At 40.5% G+C, this 17,550-nt stretch overlaps 1 protein-coding gene across 1 annotated transcript; it reads right to left on the reverse strand.

Annotated features, from left to right (window-relative positions):
* Nucleotides 1–908: 908 nt before the first annotated feature.
* si:ch211-11k18.4 lies at nt 909–10,471 on the reverse strand. The gene is made up of 12 exons (XM_029123045.2): nt 10,108–10,471; nt 9,646–9,757; nt 7,615–7,708; nt 6,815–6,869; nt 6,220–6,360; nt 4,350–4,510; nt 4,105–4,203; nt 3,828–3,973; nt 3,513–3,684; nt 3,093–3,205; nt 2,858–2,942; nt 909–2,078 (listed from the first exon to the last, which is right to left on the reverse strand). Exons 1-12 carry the CDS (start codon nt 10,226–10,228, stop codon nt 2,022–2,024), a joined length of 1,356 nt encoding a protein of 451 aa, XP_028978878.2. The 5' UTR covers nt 10,229–10,471; the 3' UTR covers nt 909–2,021.
* Between the last annotated feature and the right edge of the window lie 7,079 nt (nt 10,472–17,550).

Consider the following 17,550-nt stretch of genomic DNA (forward strand, 5'->3'; position numbering starts at 1 on the left):
CTTTGGGATGTGGTGGAACGGGAGCTTCGTGCCCTGGATGTGCATCCCACAAATCTCCATCAACTGCAAGATGCTATCCTATCAATATGGGCCAACATTTCTAAAGAATGCTTTCAGCACCTTGTTGAATCAATGCCACGTAGAATTAAGGCAGTTCTGAAGGTGAAAGGGGGTCAAACACAGTATTAGTATGGTGTTCCTAATAATCCTTTAGGTGAGTGTATACTGCTAAAAAAATGATACACACTACTCAATTTTTTTTTATTGTACTGAACATCTGTCCGTTTAATAACTTAAAAATATCACACTGATACATATTGCTGGTAATAAAGGAGTCCTCAGTGTAAAACCATGAATGTTAACTTCTTGTCAATACATATCAGCATAGTAAATCGATTAAAAGCATACAGTAAAAAATTAAAAAATCTTACAGTTAAAAAACATTCTGATCTCAGGGTCGGAAATATTGCAGAGCCACTATTGTTGTCTACAACAGATACAGTTACAGAACCAAAGTATCAGCAGGTCAACAGTACTGCATCAGTAATTCAATGTGTATTGTACAAGAGTTATTGACCGCTGAGTGTTCACCTTGTCCAGAATACCCAACAGCTGATTATGGCAGAACAAATTCTTCAGAGTGAGTGGCAAACATCTAGTATAAAAACACTAGTCCTGTGAACCATCAAGGTTCTAAGCACGGGATTTCACTTCATTTCTATTGTATTTCCTCCTAGCAATTAATGCTGAATAGCTACGTCTATGACTTAGATGTAGTCAAAACATTAAGAGACCACTGCACCTTTTTCTTTCCTTTCCAAAAAAGCTTAAAAGGAAGGTTTTGAGTGAGGAACAGAAGTGTTAAAATGAAGAGACCACTGCAAATTGAACACTTCTGTTCCTCACTCAAAACTTCCCTTTTCAACTTTTTTGGAAAGGAATGAAAAAGGTGCAGTGGTCTCTTAATTTTTTCCAGAGTTGTATATTAAGAGAAATGCACTGTAAGTAACTCTGGGGGAAACCGCTGGTACACAAAAAATTAAGTGCAAACTAGGTATATTACCTTATGCAATTTTAAAAAGCATGTTTTTTGTTACTGGAAATATTTCACAAATTAAATTATTTACATACAAATGGACACTAAATTGTGTATCTCATATTAACAAAGTCAAAACAGTTTTGGCATTTTGACAATGCCAAGCGGGGGTAAGAAATCAGTAGGGGAATATCACAGCCAATAACAACACTGAAGGGTAAGTAAAACTTTGATTAAATAATGCCAAACTTAATAAAGTTACAGTATAACATGGACATTCAGAAATGTTGATAAAAAAATAAGTGTAGAAGCACTAAATAATGCTGTTATTGTGTTGCACCACAGACGTTTCCTGAGCCTGAAATGTGGAAGCCTGGGTATAAACACGCAGTTGTAGATACCAAAACATCCAGATTGTAAAAGATTTATGAATGGCAATCTAAGGGTGTAAACCCAATCTTATGTTTTTCAAAAGTATAGGTCGCATGATATGAGGAAAGGCTAGTTTGCAATCCATCATTAGAAGATGAAAAACATAATTCAGGAAACATGGTAGTGAAAAAAATATATTTCAGTCAGTGCAACTAACAGGTTACAAAATCTGAAATTGAGGTGCTCTGTTTTACAGTTACATCAATGAAGAGACAATGGGCTAACAAGACTTACACAAGGACTACATTTCCCACATCACCCTGCATGGCCCAGAGAAGGACAAATGGTGCATCCAAGACAACTCAGAACATTTCTGGGTTGGTAATTTGTCAAAAGATGAGGCATGAGTTCGCAACTTGGAAAACATGACTATTAACCAAAGGGAAGCTCTATGCAAATAATCTGGTGTTCTTTTTAAGATTCTGATATTTCTGACTTGTCATGAATGCAGCATAGAATATGACCAGGAATATTGGGTCTTCTAAAGTGGGGACGTTCATTGGGACTTCAGTGGTTTTCTTCAATATTTCCTTCAGCCCACTGCTTCAACCCATCAGGCCATATCCTGATCCCCCACACTCTGGCGAAGATACTCCTCATAGAGCTTCTTCTACATGGAGGCAGAGATACGAGCAGTTAGCAGTCACACGCACACAAAGGCTCCAATCCCCACTCACACACCAGATTATCATGACTAACACTGCGTTTCAATCAAGAATCCATTCCAACGACACAAAACACTAAAACCTAAAAACTAAAACCTAGCCTAAACTTAACACTAATCCCAAACCTAACTCTTAAGCCTACAAAAGTATTTTGAAGTCTCGACTTTTCACCATGTTTCATGTCATGTCAGGAAATGTTGGTGAATTGTAGTTGTAACAATGAACACACATACACAAGTTTGTATGGCTATCTTCATGGGGACCAGAAAATAGAAATTGCATGCTCCCTTGCCCTAATCTTAACCCTAACCTCAATAAAGTAACATTTATGCCTAAACTTTATCTAGATGTAATGCCTAACCTTAACTTTAAACTTAACCAACAATGCCTGGACCTTAAAGAAACCCCAATTCTAACTCTAAAATGAATTGTAAGTTTGACCCTAAACCGGAAATTGACTTTTGCCTCATGGGGACCAGCAGTCTAACTTTTTTCTGGTTTTACTATACTCATGGGGACATTTGGTCCCCATGAGTATAGTAAGACCACCCCCCCCCACACACACACACCCCCACACACACACACACACCCCCACACACACACACACCCCCACACACACACACACCCCCACACACACACACACCCCCACACACACACACACCCCCACACACACACACACCCCCACACACACACACACCCCACACACACACACACCCCCACACACCTTCTTGGCCTTCACCACATCCTGAACATAATCCAGCTTTTCCTGTAGCTGCCTCTTCTGTCGTCCAGAGAGAGTAGGGTGAGTCCTGAAGACAGTGAAAGAAAAAAACAGACACACAGTCGCCAAGGGGAAGAGAAACCAAACAAGACAGAGGTCCATTAGCCACAATCAAAAAATAAATGCTGGCTCTTGAAGTTGCACAAAACCACAGGTGGCGAGTTTGCTCAGCTCTCACCTGAAGGAGAAGCGGGCGAGGAGGAGGAGGATGAAAGAGAGGAGGACGAGTCCGCCACAGCTGTACAGCTGGTACTCCACAGACATGGAATCAAAAAATTTTACCAGAGGAGTCTGTGGGGAAAGACGGCAGGGTATCACAAACATGTCCTCACCCCAAGCCCATTCACGCAGCCTCTCTTACGCATGCTCACCTTATTGTTTTACTCTAACAACCTTTTAGGGATATACATTTTCTGTAAAAATAAAGATTTCTTGAACCTAACCATAAACTCCAATCCTAAATGTTAACTGACCATAATGCTTAAGCACAAAAATATTATTATATTTTTTTAAGCAAAACATACTAACTTCTCCAGATTTGCCAAGGGTTACAGCACATCAAAGGACTTCTGATTCTAACTAGTAATGTAATACTGACCAGGTAGACAGAGAGGGCCTCGGTGCCACCCTTCCCCAAGACCATCTCCAGTAGCTCTCTAGAGAGGCTGCCCAGCACCAGACCTGCCATCAGCATCAAGGGAACACTGAAGCCCAGCAGCGCCAGCATGCAGCCCTTACAGCGGGCTCGCCGGTTACCAACACTGGTCTGCCTGGAAGAGGGAGACAGAGGTCAGAGACACAAAGGTCAGAGACAAATCGAGAGTGAAAGAAAAAGACTATAGATATAAATTAAGATTTCCGTTTTACACTAAAAGTGTAACATGTAAAAATAAATAACTGGTGTTTGTTTTACCTATCTTGGCTGAGCGTGTCTGCAATAGCCTCAGTGATGAGCTCACAGTCTTTCTCTAGCGAGTTGAGGGTGTTCTGAACCGTCTGGTTGATGGTCTTTTCAATGGTGCGGCACACCTCCTCAATCTGGTTCACGCAGCGACTGGGCTGGGTTGGGCGGGGACAAGTGCAAAACCTCAGTTGATAAGTTACATTACATTTGATTTATTAAGCAACGACTGTCCAAGATGGCCTCGACTTTTTTCGGCTGTGGTCATTCTGAAATGTGCGGAAGCTACCTTGTTCGGGTTGGGCACGTAGATGGTGGGCATGTCAAAGCCACACTTGTTGAGTCCTGGCCGCTTGCATAGCTCCTGGACAATCTGCATCATGACCCTCTGAGAGATAAAAAAAAAAAAAGCTTGATTATGTTATCAAACGACCCAAAGGATTTGACCAGTAGGCGAGTAGGGACTTAGACCTAGTGCTGCACGTACAATAAAACATCAGCCTGTAGATATTTACATGGTGGATGTGTCTGTACCTGTCTGTCCGACTCTCCTCCAGCTTCGTCTGCCTTGCTGAGGTAGAAGCGCAGGCGTTCACTGTGCTTCTCGTTGAGTTTCTCCACAATGTTGAGGGTGCGCTTACAGAGCGCCTGTCCCATAGGGTCAAAGAACACCAGGATGAGATCACACAGCTCACCTGGGAGGACAAGGACATCAGTTGAATAAGCCTGGATCAACCAGATAGAGCGATAAACATTAGCCTCTGACGTGATAAACTGTGGCCATCTTTACACAGACGGAGTATAGTCCTACAGCTTCTATAAAAACGCAGGATCAGTAAGATTTTTACACTATTTAGGTGAGGATGTTTTAAGAAGTAAAATGTTAAGGCTTGTGGTAAGAATTTGGGCTGTAATGGTGCAAGTATTTGTAACTGTATGGTACGGTGAACCATTCATGGTTTGCATGTGAACTGGAATGAATGCATACAAAAAAACTAATAGAAAGCCTTTTGAATAAATCTAAGCTAAAATAACAAGGCTATTTGGTTTTAACAAGAGACTTTGTGCACGTAGTAATAGAAATTATAATTATTGGTGCTTTTCCCATTGTTGTGTTGTGAGCTAAACTCACAGGAGGATCTGCAAGTTCTACAATGGTGAGTGGTGATTGTGATAAACCAACATTGCATTCGGCTTTGTTTAAATCTCCAGCTAGACAGCTTTCTGCCATTCCAGTGGACTACAAAAGTGATGGACTGAGAGCTGTGGTTAAAACAAACTGCATGTTGCCCTGAAAGTAGCCTACACAGCTGCTTTAACAGTATAACGGTAGAACAGCTGCCTTAACAGAATAACAGCTGCCTTAACAGAATAACAGCTGCCTTAACAGAATAACAGCTGCCTTAACAGAATAACAGCTGCCTTAACAGTATAACAGCTGCCTTAACAGTATAACAGCTGCCTTAACAGTATAACAGCTGCCTTAACAGTATAACAGCTGCCTTAACAGTATAACAGCTGCCTTAACAGTATAACAGCTGCCTTAACAGTATAACAGCTGCCTTAACAGAATAACAGCTGCCTTAACAGAATAACAGCTGCCTTAACAGAATAACCGGCAGGCCTTTCAGACCCACAGTATCTGCCAAAGCAAACAGCGTTTGGCGTCATTAGCATACAAATTGTCCCTATTAACATACACATTCTCCTCTGCAGCGTCACCATCCAGTCAGAGCATCAGTTCATCTACTGGTTTATCAAAACATATAGAAGAGTCAAAAAAATTATTACAGAATTTTAAAAAAATTACGAACACAAGAGTGTGTTTGTTTCGAATACAAACAATTATTTTAAACAACACACTAGATTATTTATTTATTTTCTATCCTAATGAAAAAAACATTAGGCTAACGGTGCAGTACATTTGTTGAGCTGATAAGGATATCGTTTGTATTATGTTTCAATACTAGCCTAATTCATTTGTTGAATGGTCAAGGAAATATATAAAAAAATTTAAGTTCATTCAAATTCAACCAAGGCTCTGATCTTTTACTTGCACTTGTTAGTCTAAATGAATCACTAGAGCAATAATATGTTTGAGAATAGAGGGTCTCAGCATCTTCTAAACGGATTGAGCCAGATTACAAATGTCAGTTTTTTGGTACTTTACCGAAAACGGCACCAAACCGTTGATCTGAAACTGCAATACGTTTTAGATTTAGAATTTAAGTTTGTTTTTGGTACTGGGTAAGAGGAAAAAAAAGTTAACGTTTTAGGTCCTCAGTTTGATAGGAAGCTGTGTGTGTGTGTGTGTGGTGTGGGCATACAGATGAAAGAGCAATTAAAAAAGCATGCGGCATGGTCAACAGTTCATTCCCAAAAGAAACATGCCCTGGTGACCTACCCAGCCACATGATGGCTTGGTCCACGTCAAAGGGGTACTTCATGTCGCCGTCCACCAGACCAGGAGAGTCCACAAATGTTACCAGGCTGAAACGCTTCTGCCGTGACGTGCAGATCTCAGTGCCCAGATACTCAGACACACCTAGGGAGTGGGAGAGATGAGAGAGAAAAACAACAAAGGAAGAAACTGAGATGAGTAAGGGCTACTCTGACTGGTTGAATTATTGTTACAGGGAGCCCAATTTAGATCTTTTTCCCAATAAATGGTCTGTTGACCCATCCTGTTTAGATGTCATCTATCATATCTTTACAAAGCGTTTTTCTGAATAGGTCGTTAAACTGTTTTATTTTATAGAATTCAGCGACGTGTGCAGATGCTACCTTTTCATCAACGGTCTTTTCATGCATTACATTAAATGCTGCCTTTCCACAGGAATCTCAATTGTAGTGTATTTCCTCAAACTGGTATTTTGGAACTGAAAACCTCAGGTGCAGTTTGACAAAAGTCCAATTAGTGGAAAACAATTTTGGGCTGCCTGTCTAAACATGGCATTTGATGTCAACTAATTAGGCTGAATCATCTCAGAAAAACTCACCTTTAATCTCATGTAGAGGTTTGAAGTGTGGGTACAGGTGGAGCGTTGCATTACCCTAAAATCCACACAAATTTTTTTACGTCATGCCAAAGACACACAATTTTTACACATTTTCTTATTGCCACCACATACATTGACAAACCCATACAATATGGTCTGACATTTTCATGAATCCTTTACAAATAACAATGTACGAAAAATCCCTCAACATGAGCAAAACAAAGATGACTGTTGACTTGAGAGAGAACAAGCCCAAATTCAGATCCACTGAGCTACAAAACAGACAGTCAACAGTTAGTCATAGATTATCAACCACCATTGTCAATGTTTTTTAAAAGGAGTGCAGCAGACGCTCTGCTTCCTAGGCGGCTTGTTTGGCATGCCACCCTGGGGTCCTCTAAAAATCCCACCCTTGACAGCATCAGGGCCACCCTTGACAGCATCAGGGCCACCCTTGACAGCATCAGGGCCACCCTTGACAGCATCAGGGCCACCCTTGACAGCATCAGGGCCACCCTTGACAGCATCAGGGCCACCCTTGACAGCATCAGGGCCACCCTTGACAGCATCAGGGCCACCCTTGACAGCATCAGGGCCACCCTTGACAGCATCAGGGCCACCCTTGACAGCATCAGGGCCACCCTTGACAGCATCAGGGCCACCCTTGACAGCATCAGGGCCACCCTTGACAGCATCAGGGCCTTGCATGGAAACTGCTCTGCACGTGACCCGCAGGGCCCTCCAGCGGGTGTTGAAGACATCAGTCTTCTTCATTGATCTCTGGTTTGAACAGTACTCACTGTGAGAGACTCTCTCTTGCGCCCACTAGTGACAAAGCTGAAGCCTTGTGTCTCAATGGCCACACCCGTCCGCTGGATGTGCTCCTCCACATACCTGAGAAAGTATCAGCAGACATCCTAATTATTACAAAGCCAACTGGGTTGCATTCACATTATACAGAGAATGACTAAAACGCACACCTTAGGAGGAGAATAACAACAAATATCTAAGATTTGTAAACATAAATTGCTTGAAGTATTTGCTGGCTTGCTCAGTATAACTTCAAATAAAATGCAGCTCCCCATTCATCCGGTCTTCCCCACCGTTCTGGAATCCCTGTCATTTTATTACTGTCACAATAAAGTCTCCAAAATGATCTCCAAAAAAAACTACAAAAAGAATGGACCATGTGCACCCATTAGGAAAAAAACACTGAACATAACAGGATTGGAATTTTACCTGTAATTAAGTAATACAATAAAAGTCTAAGCGTTCATTAGTGACATGTTTCACTATCCTATCCTAATCTTGTTATATACATTATATACTGTAGTAATATAATTAACTGATTGTTGTGATTAAATAGTCATTTGAAGTTTGATTTGTCCCCTAGATGTATACTCTAACAAGGAGGACCAGGTTGTGTGCACATGATCCATTCTAACAAGGAGGACCAGGTTGTGTGCACATGTTCCATTCTAACAAGGAGGACCAGGTTGTGTGCACATGTTCCATTCTAACAAGGAGGACCAGGTTGTGTGCACATGTTCCATTCTAACAAGGAGGACCAGGTTGTGTGCACATGTTCCATTCTAACAAGGAGGACCAGGTTGCGTGCACATGTTCCATTCTAACAAGGAGGACCAGGTTGTGTGCACATGTTCCATACTAACAAGGAGGACCAGGTTGTGTGCACATGTTCCATTCTAACAAGGAGGACCAGGTTGTGTGCACATGTTCCATTCTAACAAGGAGGACCAGGTTGTGTGCACATGTTCCATACTAACAAGGAGGACCAGGTTGTGTGCACATGTTCCATACTAACAAGGAGGACCAGGTTGTGTGCACATGTTCCATACTAACAAGGAGGACCAGGTTGTGTGCACATGTTCCATACTAACAAGGAGGACCAGGTTGTGTGCACATGTTCCATTCTAACAAGGAGGACCAGGTTGTGTGCACATGTTCCATTCTAACAAGGAGGACCAGGTTGCGTGCACATGTTCCATTCTAACAAGGAGGACCAGGTTGCGTGCACATGTTCCATTCTAACAAGGAGGAATGTTCCATTCTAAGTCCCATCAATATAAGAATGGTTCCCAATTGGGAAACTAATTACATAGACAAAACAGGTGTGAAACATAAGTGTGTGCAATAAGCGAGTCAAAACATGAAATCCATCCACAACAATCTACTAATAACAGCTAGCCCAACATTGCTTTTGGAGTGGAGATTGACTTTTGTCGTTGGAGTAGGTACTCTAGCAAGAACCCAAAAATAAGCTGAAAGAGATGCATTCACAATTCAAATACACACCACGTCCTACTATAAAGACTACCATAGCATTGTATTGGAGGAATGCATCGTCTTATAAAAGGTATGTATAAATGTATACGAATGAAACAAGACAGGAAGGCATGACTTGTATGTGAATGGTGAATTTGTGAGGCATTGCTAGACTGGACATGCAAGATCCAGATGACAAAGTGCACATAGTTCTGACCTGGCCTGCTTATAATGTGCCCCTCCTCTCGTTCATTAAAAACACAGCAGTCGAAAGTAATGAACTAGCTAGTTTCCTGTGTGTTTTCGGAGCCATAGGAATGGAAGTACTAAAGAAATCTAATATTTGGACTCTACCACTAGTTGTTTATGACAGGGAACTTTGTAGGGCTAGGAACATAACCTTAATAACTTAAAGCAAGCAGTAACCTCAGGCCTAAGTGAAAGAAGTCGTCTTTAAATGATGGAATTTTTTTTATATGTACACTTGTCTCCGCCCTCCTTATGGTTGTCAATGGTAACATTAATTTGATTGGACATTAACGTACCAGTTGATGAATGAGCTCTTGCCGGCAGAGTGGTTGCCCATCAACATGACCGTGATCTTTTTCCTGGGGGGCAGTAGAGTAACGCCGACTGATTGGGCCACTGCTATGAGCCCTAGAAATAAGACGAAGCGATGTGATCAAAACAACATACAGTCATTCACGTTACATAAGATGAAGCTAACATCGCTTGCCGCGTTTTGTTTGATGAGTTTTGTATAAAACCAGTGTATCAATTGTTAGCTAGGTAGTTTACAGTTAGCTACAGTAGCTAACGCCGGTAAAGTACAACTCCTGCTGGTAAAGTTAGGTACCAGCAGCTAACGTTTGTTAGCTATTTAGAATCAATACCATAGCATTTTACATTATGGCTTACTAGTCAAAGCTTCGGATTTTTGACTGTAAATGTCGGATCTCGTCACATTAACAGACAGGAACGTTAAATAGCTAGTTACTGTAGCTCACCACTGTCTGTATCCATGTACAACTGATGACAGTCCCGTAAAATGCGCTCATCGCAAGACACACTTCCAGATAACGAGTCGGCATTTGCTGCGCTTCGGCTCTTGATTTTGCCAGACATCATACACTTGAATTCAAACGTTTGTTTTCCAATAATAGTCGTTGCTTTAACCTATGCACGTATTAGCTATTAATTAAATTTCGGGTTGATCTAAAATTGCCTAAAATACTCCTCGTCTTGCTCAAGTTTAAATCAACCCGGTCGGTTGTCTGCGCCACGTCGTCAATAGGTTATGCGCAAAGCATTTCGGGTAGTGTAGTTACATTAACACAAATGATGATCAAGAAAAACAAGTATTTTTTATCTTACAAGGCAATCGAGTAAAAGTTGATTTGTAACAAAATCTCTACTCTACGGAAGTCATATTCATTTAAATAATAATTACCAAATTTTCTACTGATCCAACAAAGTAAAAAAAAAAGCGGCTTTGTCCACTTCTAGGTATCATAGCATATCATCAAGTTTTTTTTTGTCGAGATCATGAGAATCTAAATTGGCATCTTATTTGGTAGTGCAGATCAGACCTAGAATGTGCACTTCCCCACTTTAAAGGGAAGGCACACTAAAATCGGAATTTTTGCTGAATTTAAGCAACATTTGATCTGAAGCAGGTATAGTTAGTATCATCAAAGAAATAGATATCATTGCAATTTCTGTAGAGCCTTATGTGAAAATCCAATCACGTGACTTGAGTCTGATCACTTGGTTGTGTCTTTGCTTGGAAGACCTGACTTCCAATTTTGCTTGGAAGACGCCTAACCAGGTTACAGGTTAGGTTACCGGTTACAGAATGGCCCATTAAAAAGTGGTCAAAAATGTTTTGTACACAATGAAAAACATTGTATATATTCCGAAAGGGCAAGCACAACATAGGCTTTAATGGGGGCGATCAACTTGGGCTAACTCGGGTGTGACGTCATTCCCAGTTCCAAGTAACAACTTCCGACGTAAATGGAACGCGGCATAGGCCTAGGCCTATCACCAGTTTACGCTAGATTTTTTGGACAGCCAATATGGCCATTCAAATGAGAGAACCGCTACCGGACATACAGTTCTGGAAAAAAATTTGAGACCACTCCTAATATTTCTTAAATCAGCATCTCTACATGTATGGCAGCCATTCCATTCCAGTGTCCAACACAGGCACACCTCATCTTACTAAATGAGGTACTGATTAGATGATTTCCTGAACCAAATCTAATTTGGAAAAGTATAAAAACCACCTGTTGTGGAATGGAGTAAGGTCATCTTCTCAAATCTTCAGCTTTGTCCAACATCTGGTCATCTAATGGTTAGATGGAGACCTGGAGAGGCCTACAATCCACAGTGTCTCACACCCACTGTGAAATTTGGTGGAGGATCGGTGATGATCTGGGGATGCTTCAGCAAGGCTGGAATCAGGTAGATTTGTCTTTGGTAAGGACACGTGAATCAAGCCAAGTACAAGGTTATCCTGGAAAACACCTGCTTCATTCTGCTCTGACAATGTTCCCCAACTCTGAGAATTGTTTTTTCCAGCAGGAAAATGCTCCACGCCACACAGTCAGGTAAATCAAGGTGTGGATGGAGGACCACCAGATCAAGACCCTGTCATGGTCAGCCCAATCTCCAGACCTGAACCCCATTGAAAACCTCTGGAATTTGATCAAGAGGAAGATGGATGGTCACAAACCATCAAACAAAACCGAACTACTTGAATTTTTGTGCCAGGAGTGGCATAAAGTCACCCAACAGCAATGTGACAGACTGGTGGACAGCATGCCAAGACGCATGAAAGATGTGATTGAAAATCAAATACGGATTTCTGAACTCTTCCTAAGTTAAAACATTATTATTTTGTTGTTAGAAATAGTATATTAATTAGTTTTCTTTGCATTATTTGAGGTCTGAAAACCATGCATCTTTAATCGTTATTTTGACCAGTTGTTATTTTCTACAAATAAATACTTTAAATGACAATATTTCTATTTGGAATTTGGGAGTAATGTTGTCAGGAGTTCATAGAATAAAATAATTTTATTGTAAAACCAGAGAAACTGATAATTTTGCAGTGGTCTCTTCATTTTTTCCAGAGCTGTATGTTTAAAATACCCATATAATAGCCTACATTGAAACAGCAATAAAACACAAACTCTATGATTCAAAAAAAATTTTTCATTGAAATTAGTCAGCAGAATGAACTCTTCACAATCTTTGCGAATTGTGTATACAACTCCGAAACAAATGAAGAGACCACGGCACCTTTTTCTATTACATAATTGCCTGATCGAAATAATTTGAACCAGATCGCAATTATTGTTAGACAACAATCTTTTTGCACAATATTTTGATTCCAAATTCATGTTTCCAATTTGAATAAGGGTTTTTGAAGTCAATGAAATAGCCAACCATGCTAATTATGTCTAAGCGTTTGTCAGCTCTGCAGAAAGTTATAGGCACAGATCATTTACTGAAACACATTTGCTTCTAAACTTCAGTAGGCTTTTTTATTTTATTTAGTTTACCAGGGTGCATAATCATGGTGTTCTGATAGACTCAGACCTTACATTTAAGAGGCCATTACAGTAGTCAACCCTACTAAAGATAAAAACATGGAAGAGCTTTTCTTGGTCTTTTTGGGACACCAAGCCTTTGATTCTGGCTATATTTTTAGATGATAGAATGCTGTTTTGGTGACTGCTTTGATATGCCTGTTAACTGGACTGCCGAAAAAGACTGTAAAACAACTGCAGCTCATTCAGAATGCTGCTGATAGAATGTTAACCAGGACCAAGAGAACAGAGCACATCACTCCAGTTCTTAAATCTTTGCATTTGCTTCCAGTCAGTTACAGAATAGATTTAAAAGTGGTGGTTTAAGTTTATAAACCTCTATATGGTTTAAGACCCAAATACATTTCTGTTATGTTTGCAGAATATAAACTGAGCAGGGCTCTAAGATCTATGAACATAGGTCAGCTAGTAGAGCCCAGAGTCCAAACTAAACACGGAGAAGCTGCGTTTAGCACTTATGCTGTACACAACTGGAATAAACTACCAGAAGATCTTAGATGTGCTCCAAACGTATACTTTTTTAAATCTAGGTTAAAAACACTTATCTTCTCACGTGCCTATGACTGAGCACTTCAACTTAACCACACTGTTTAGAGTTATAGCTCACTATGTTTTTATCCCAATTTTAATCTTTATGTTTTCTTATTGTATTTATTATTATTATGATGTATTCATTTGTTTTGATGTTTTCATTTGAGTATTTGTTTTTATGTTATTGTACTTTCATATATTTTTTTTGTAAAGCACATTGAATTGGTTTGATGTATGAATTGTGCAATATAAATAAACTTGCTTGCTTTATAATTATTTTGCAATGCACCATAATGTAGCCTAATTTCGCAACATTATTATTTAATAGACAAATCCGTTTCAGTCAAATATTTGTTGCATCAACTCTAATTGACCAAAGGGAAAAACACTCAAGCGTGTGTTACATATTTTAACAAATACTGTAAGTCGAATTTTGGCATTTCCAAGTTTCAAATTAGATAATGCACATTAATATGTAGGCCTATAGCGTATAAATAGCCTATATATTGTCACATTGTTTATTAAATGTTGAAACATGTTTTGTCAGCTCAATATAATTGCTCAATGAGCAACTGTCCATGTGCCTGGACAATGTGGGGGAACATATTCATGTGTGCAGCCATATCCCAAGACAGGGTCTTACAATGCTGGAGCTGCACACATCACTGAGTTCCTCAATTAAATTGTGTGGGAAAATGTTTGGTTCCAACTTTCAGAGGTGATTTTGGTCCAATCCTAGATTCCTGACCATAGGCTTGTCCCAATCATCTCCTTTTCATCCTGGAAGATCTATGCCCATGAGCATGTCATGCTCCTTCAGCCCATGGATAAGCCATTTCATGACATCGGTAGCAGGACCTAATTAAGTAGGTAAGTTTAATTCCAGGAAACAACCCAGAAACAAAGCGGAAACCACCGGATAACAACATGATAACCACACACAGAAGTGAAAACCAAAGGCTCAGTATGAGTGGCAGAAGACAAACAATACCACACAAAGGCTAGGGAGAACTGAACAGGACTAAATAGGGACATAAACCAGACACAGGTGGGGACACAGGTGATCAGAATGAGGGGGATTGGGATCTGATGACTGGGGTGTGTTCATGAGTGGTGGAGCGTGGTTGCGGGTCCAAGCCAGAGGAGGGCGTCACAATTTCAACACAACTCAATTGTTAAATTCCCCTTTATGTGCAATTTTACACCCTGTAGTTTTACCTTTAAAGCTGTTGTATTATTACCGTGCAATTCAGCATTAGTCTTCTACCTTTTCCACTTTTACCAGTTCAGTCACCTAGTTATGGGTGTGCTTCAAACCAATGAAATGCAAGTTCTGCATTTAAATATGTCCTAAAAGGGTAGACGAATCATGTCACAGGCCTTTTAAATTACTTATGAGGCCATGTTTTTGATTGTGGTATGTGCTGTATATACAACTCTGGAAAAAATTAAGACACCACTGCACCTTTTTCTTTACATAAAAAGTTGAAAAGGAAAGTTTTGAATGGGGAACAGAAGCGTTTAATCTGCAGTGGTCTCTTAATTTTAACCCTTCTTTTTCTCACTCAAACCCTTCCTTTCCAACTTTTTGGACTAAGGAAAGAAGGTGCAGTGGTCTCTTAAATCTTTCCAGAGCTGTATTTTATGTGATAAATGTCAGTCACTGGTTTTAAAGTTTTCCATTTCTAACATACCCTCTAAAGATGGTTTGTTGGCTGGTGCAGTAAGCCCCTTTTTACCAAGCCAATTTATTGTTACAAATGGTTGGTTTCTTTTTACAAAGACAGCTGATAGACTATCATACATATTACTGCTCTTTTGTTATTAACAACAATGATGTTGCATCTAGATCACTACAGGCCTTAATCAAAGATGCTGCATTACATTGGGAACAAGGTTCTATTAAGGACTCAGTCTGTGTGTTTTTATTTGGTCTAAACATGGACAAATCCATATTTTTCTGCAGATCCATACTTTCTGCATTATGATGTAACTATATGATTAACATTCTACAGCAGTGTTAACTCCCCATTAAAATACAACTGAAGGCCACAACCTTCAACAGTTGGTTCTAAACATGGAATATTGCATCATAATGGGCTGGACTATAAAAAGTCGGAACAACTGTCTAGTCAATCATTTTCACTCAACTAAACTCAACTATACAGCCAATGATTTTCTGGATAACCTGCCAATACAGCTGCTTCCCATTTATTTAAGGTCATGCATGGGCGTTGTCCATAAACTCGGCCCTCAACTTCCAGGGGCTGGACCACGACCTGCCCACCCTCCCCAGGACCCACTTCGATTGCCTCCAGAGACACATCAGAAGGATCCTCTGGTAGGTCCTCAGAACAGGCTCTCGTCTGCTTCCTTGTGGAGACCATACTTCAGGAAGAGCCTCTCCAGAAGCTGAGTACTGGAAGGAGGAATAGAAAAGGAGAAAAGGACAAAGAGAGGAGGCAAGGGATATTGGAGACGGGATAGGGATAATACAATTAACTGAATTTTAGAATGGTTATGTCGTTTTCTAGAAATGGTCAAGGACTCTGCCATCCTAGAAATGGTCAAGGACTCTGCCATCCTAGAAATGGTCTAGGACTCTGCCATCCTAGAAATGGTCTAGGACTCTGCCATCCTAGAAATGGTCTAGGACTCTGCCATCCTAGAAATGGTCTAGGACTCTGCCATCCTAGAAATGGTCTAGGACTCTGCCATCTTAGAAATGGTCAAGGACTCTGCCATCCTAGAAATGGTCAAGGACTCTGCCATCTTAGAAATGGTCTAGGACTCTGCCATCCTAGAAATGGTCAAGGACTCTGCCATCTTAGAAATGGTCTAGGACTCTGCCATCCTAGAAATGGTCAAGGACTCTGCCATCTTAGAAATGGTCTAGGACTCTGCCATCCTAGTTTTAAGGTGAAGCAGGCAAGAATACCAAGACAGACTTTTTGCTGAGCTAAGGAGGAGATGCCCTATTTTAGTGTGGCCAATCAAGAAACTCCATGTGACAGAATGAATGGTTTGGACATTGCCTGAAATTAGAGAGGGGATGTTTCTCTTGCTGCTCCACGGTTTTGAAGTATTTTGGTGGGGCATGAAGGGAACCTGACCAGCATCCATTTTTTGATTACAAACAAATGAAAATCTTAAAAAGGTATTTATTGTTGGATTTCTTAATAAGCTAAGCTTTCAAATGTATTCTCAAACTTTATATAAATGTACAAAAATATTATTACAGTACATTATGTTATAAAAAGAAGAAAACTTTTCAGAAGTAGACTAAAATGTTAGTTTTTCTTTAAGAAGCCCTCCTGTTCTCCACTCATTACCTGTATTAACTGCACCTGTTTGAACTCGTTACCTGTATAAAAGACACCTGTTCACACAATCAAATGACTCCAACCTCTCTACAATGGCCAAGACCAGAGAGCTGTGTAAGGACATCAGGGATAAAATTGGAGACCTGCACAAGGTTGGGAAGGGCTACAGGACAATAGGCAAGCAGCTTGGTGAGAAGGCAACTGTTGGTGCAATTATTAGAAAATGGAAGAAGTTCCAGAGGAGGAATGGAAGAAGGTCATGTGGTCTGATGAGACAAAAATAAAGCTTTTTGGTCAAAACTCCACTCGCCGTGTTAGAAGAATGAGTACAACCCCAAGAACACCATCCCAACCGTGAAGCATGTAGGTGGAAACATCATTCTTTGGGGATGTTTTTCTGCAAAGGGGACAGGACAACTGCACTGTATTGAGGAGAGGATGGATGGGGCCATGTATCGCGAGATCTTGGCCAACAACCTCCTTCCCTCAGTTAAGAGCATTGAAGATGGGTCGTGGCTGGGTCTTCCAACATGACAATGACCTGAAACACACAGCCTGGGCAACTAAGAGTGGCTCCGTAAGAAGCATCTCAAGGTCCTGGAGTGGCCTAGCCCAATAGAACATTTTTGGAGGAAGCTGAAAGTCCGTATTGCACAGCGACAGCCCTGAAACTTGAAGGATCTGGAGAAGGTCTGTATGGAAGAGTGGGCTAAAATCCCTGCTGCAGTGTGTGCAAACCTGGTCAAGAACTACAGGAAACGTATGATCTCTGTAATTGCAAACAAAGGTTTCTGTACCAAATATTAAGTTCTGCTTTTCTGATGTATAAAATACTTATGTCATGCAATAAAATGCTAATTAATTACTTAAAAATCATGGATTTTTGTTTTAGATTCCATCACTCACAGTTGAAGAGTACCTATGATAGAAATTACTGTCACGTCCTGGCTATGCCCCTAGCCATCTCTGCGCTGGGCTG

This window comes from Esox lucius, chromosome 11 (assembly GCF_011004845.1).
Source record: "Esox lucius isolate fEsoLuc1 chromosome 11, fEsoLuc1.pri, whole genome shotgun sequence".
Taxonomy (NCBI): Eukaryota; Metazoa; Chordata; class Actinopteri; order Esociformes; family Esocidae; genus Esox; species Esox lucius.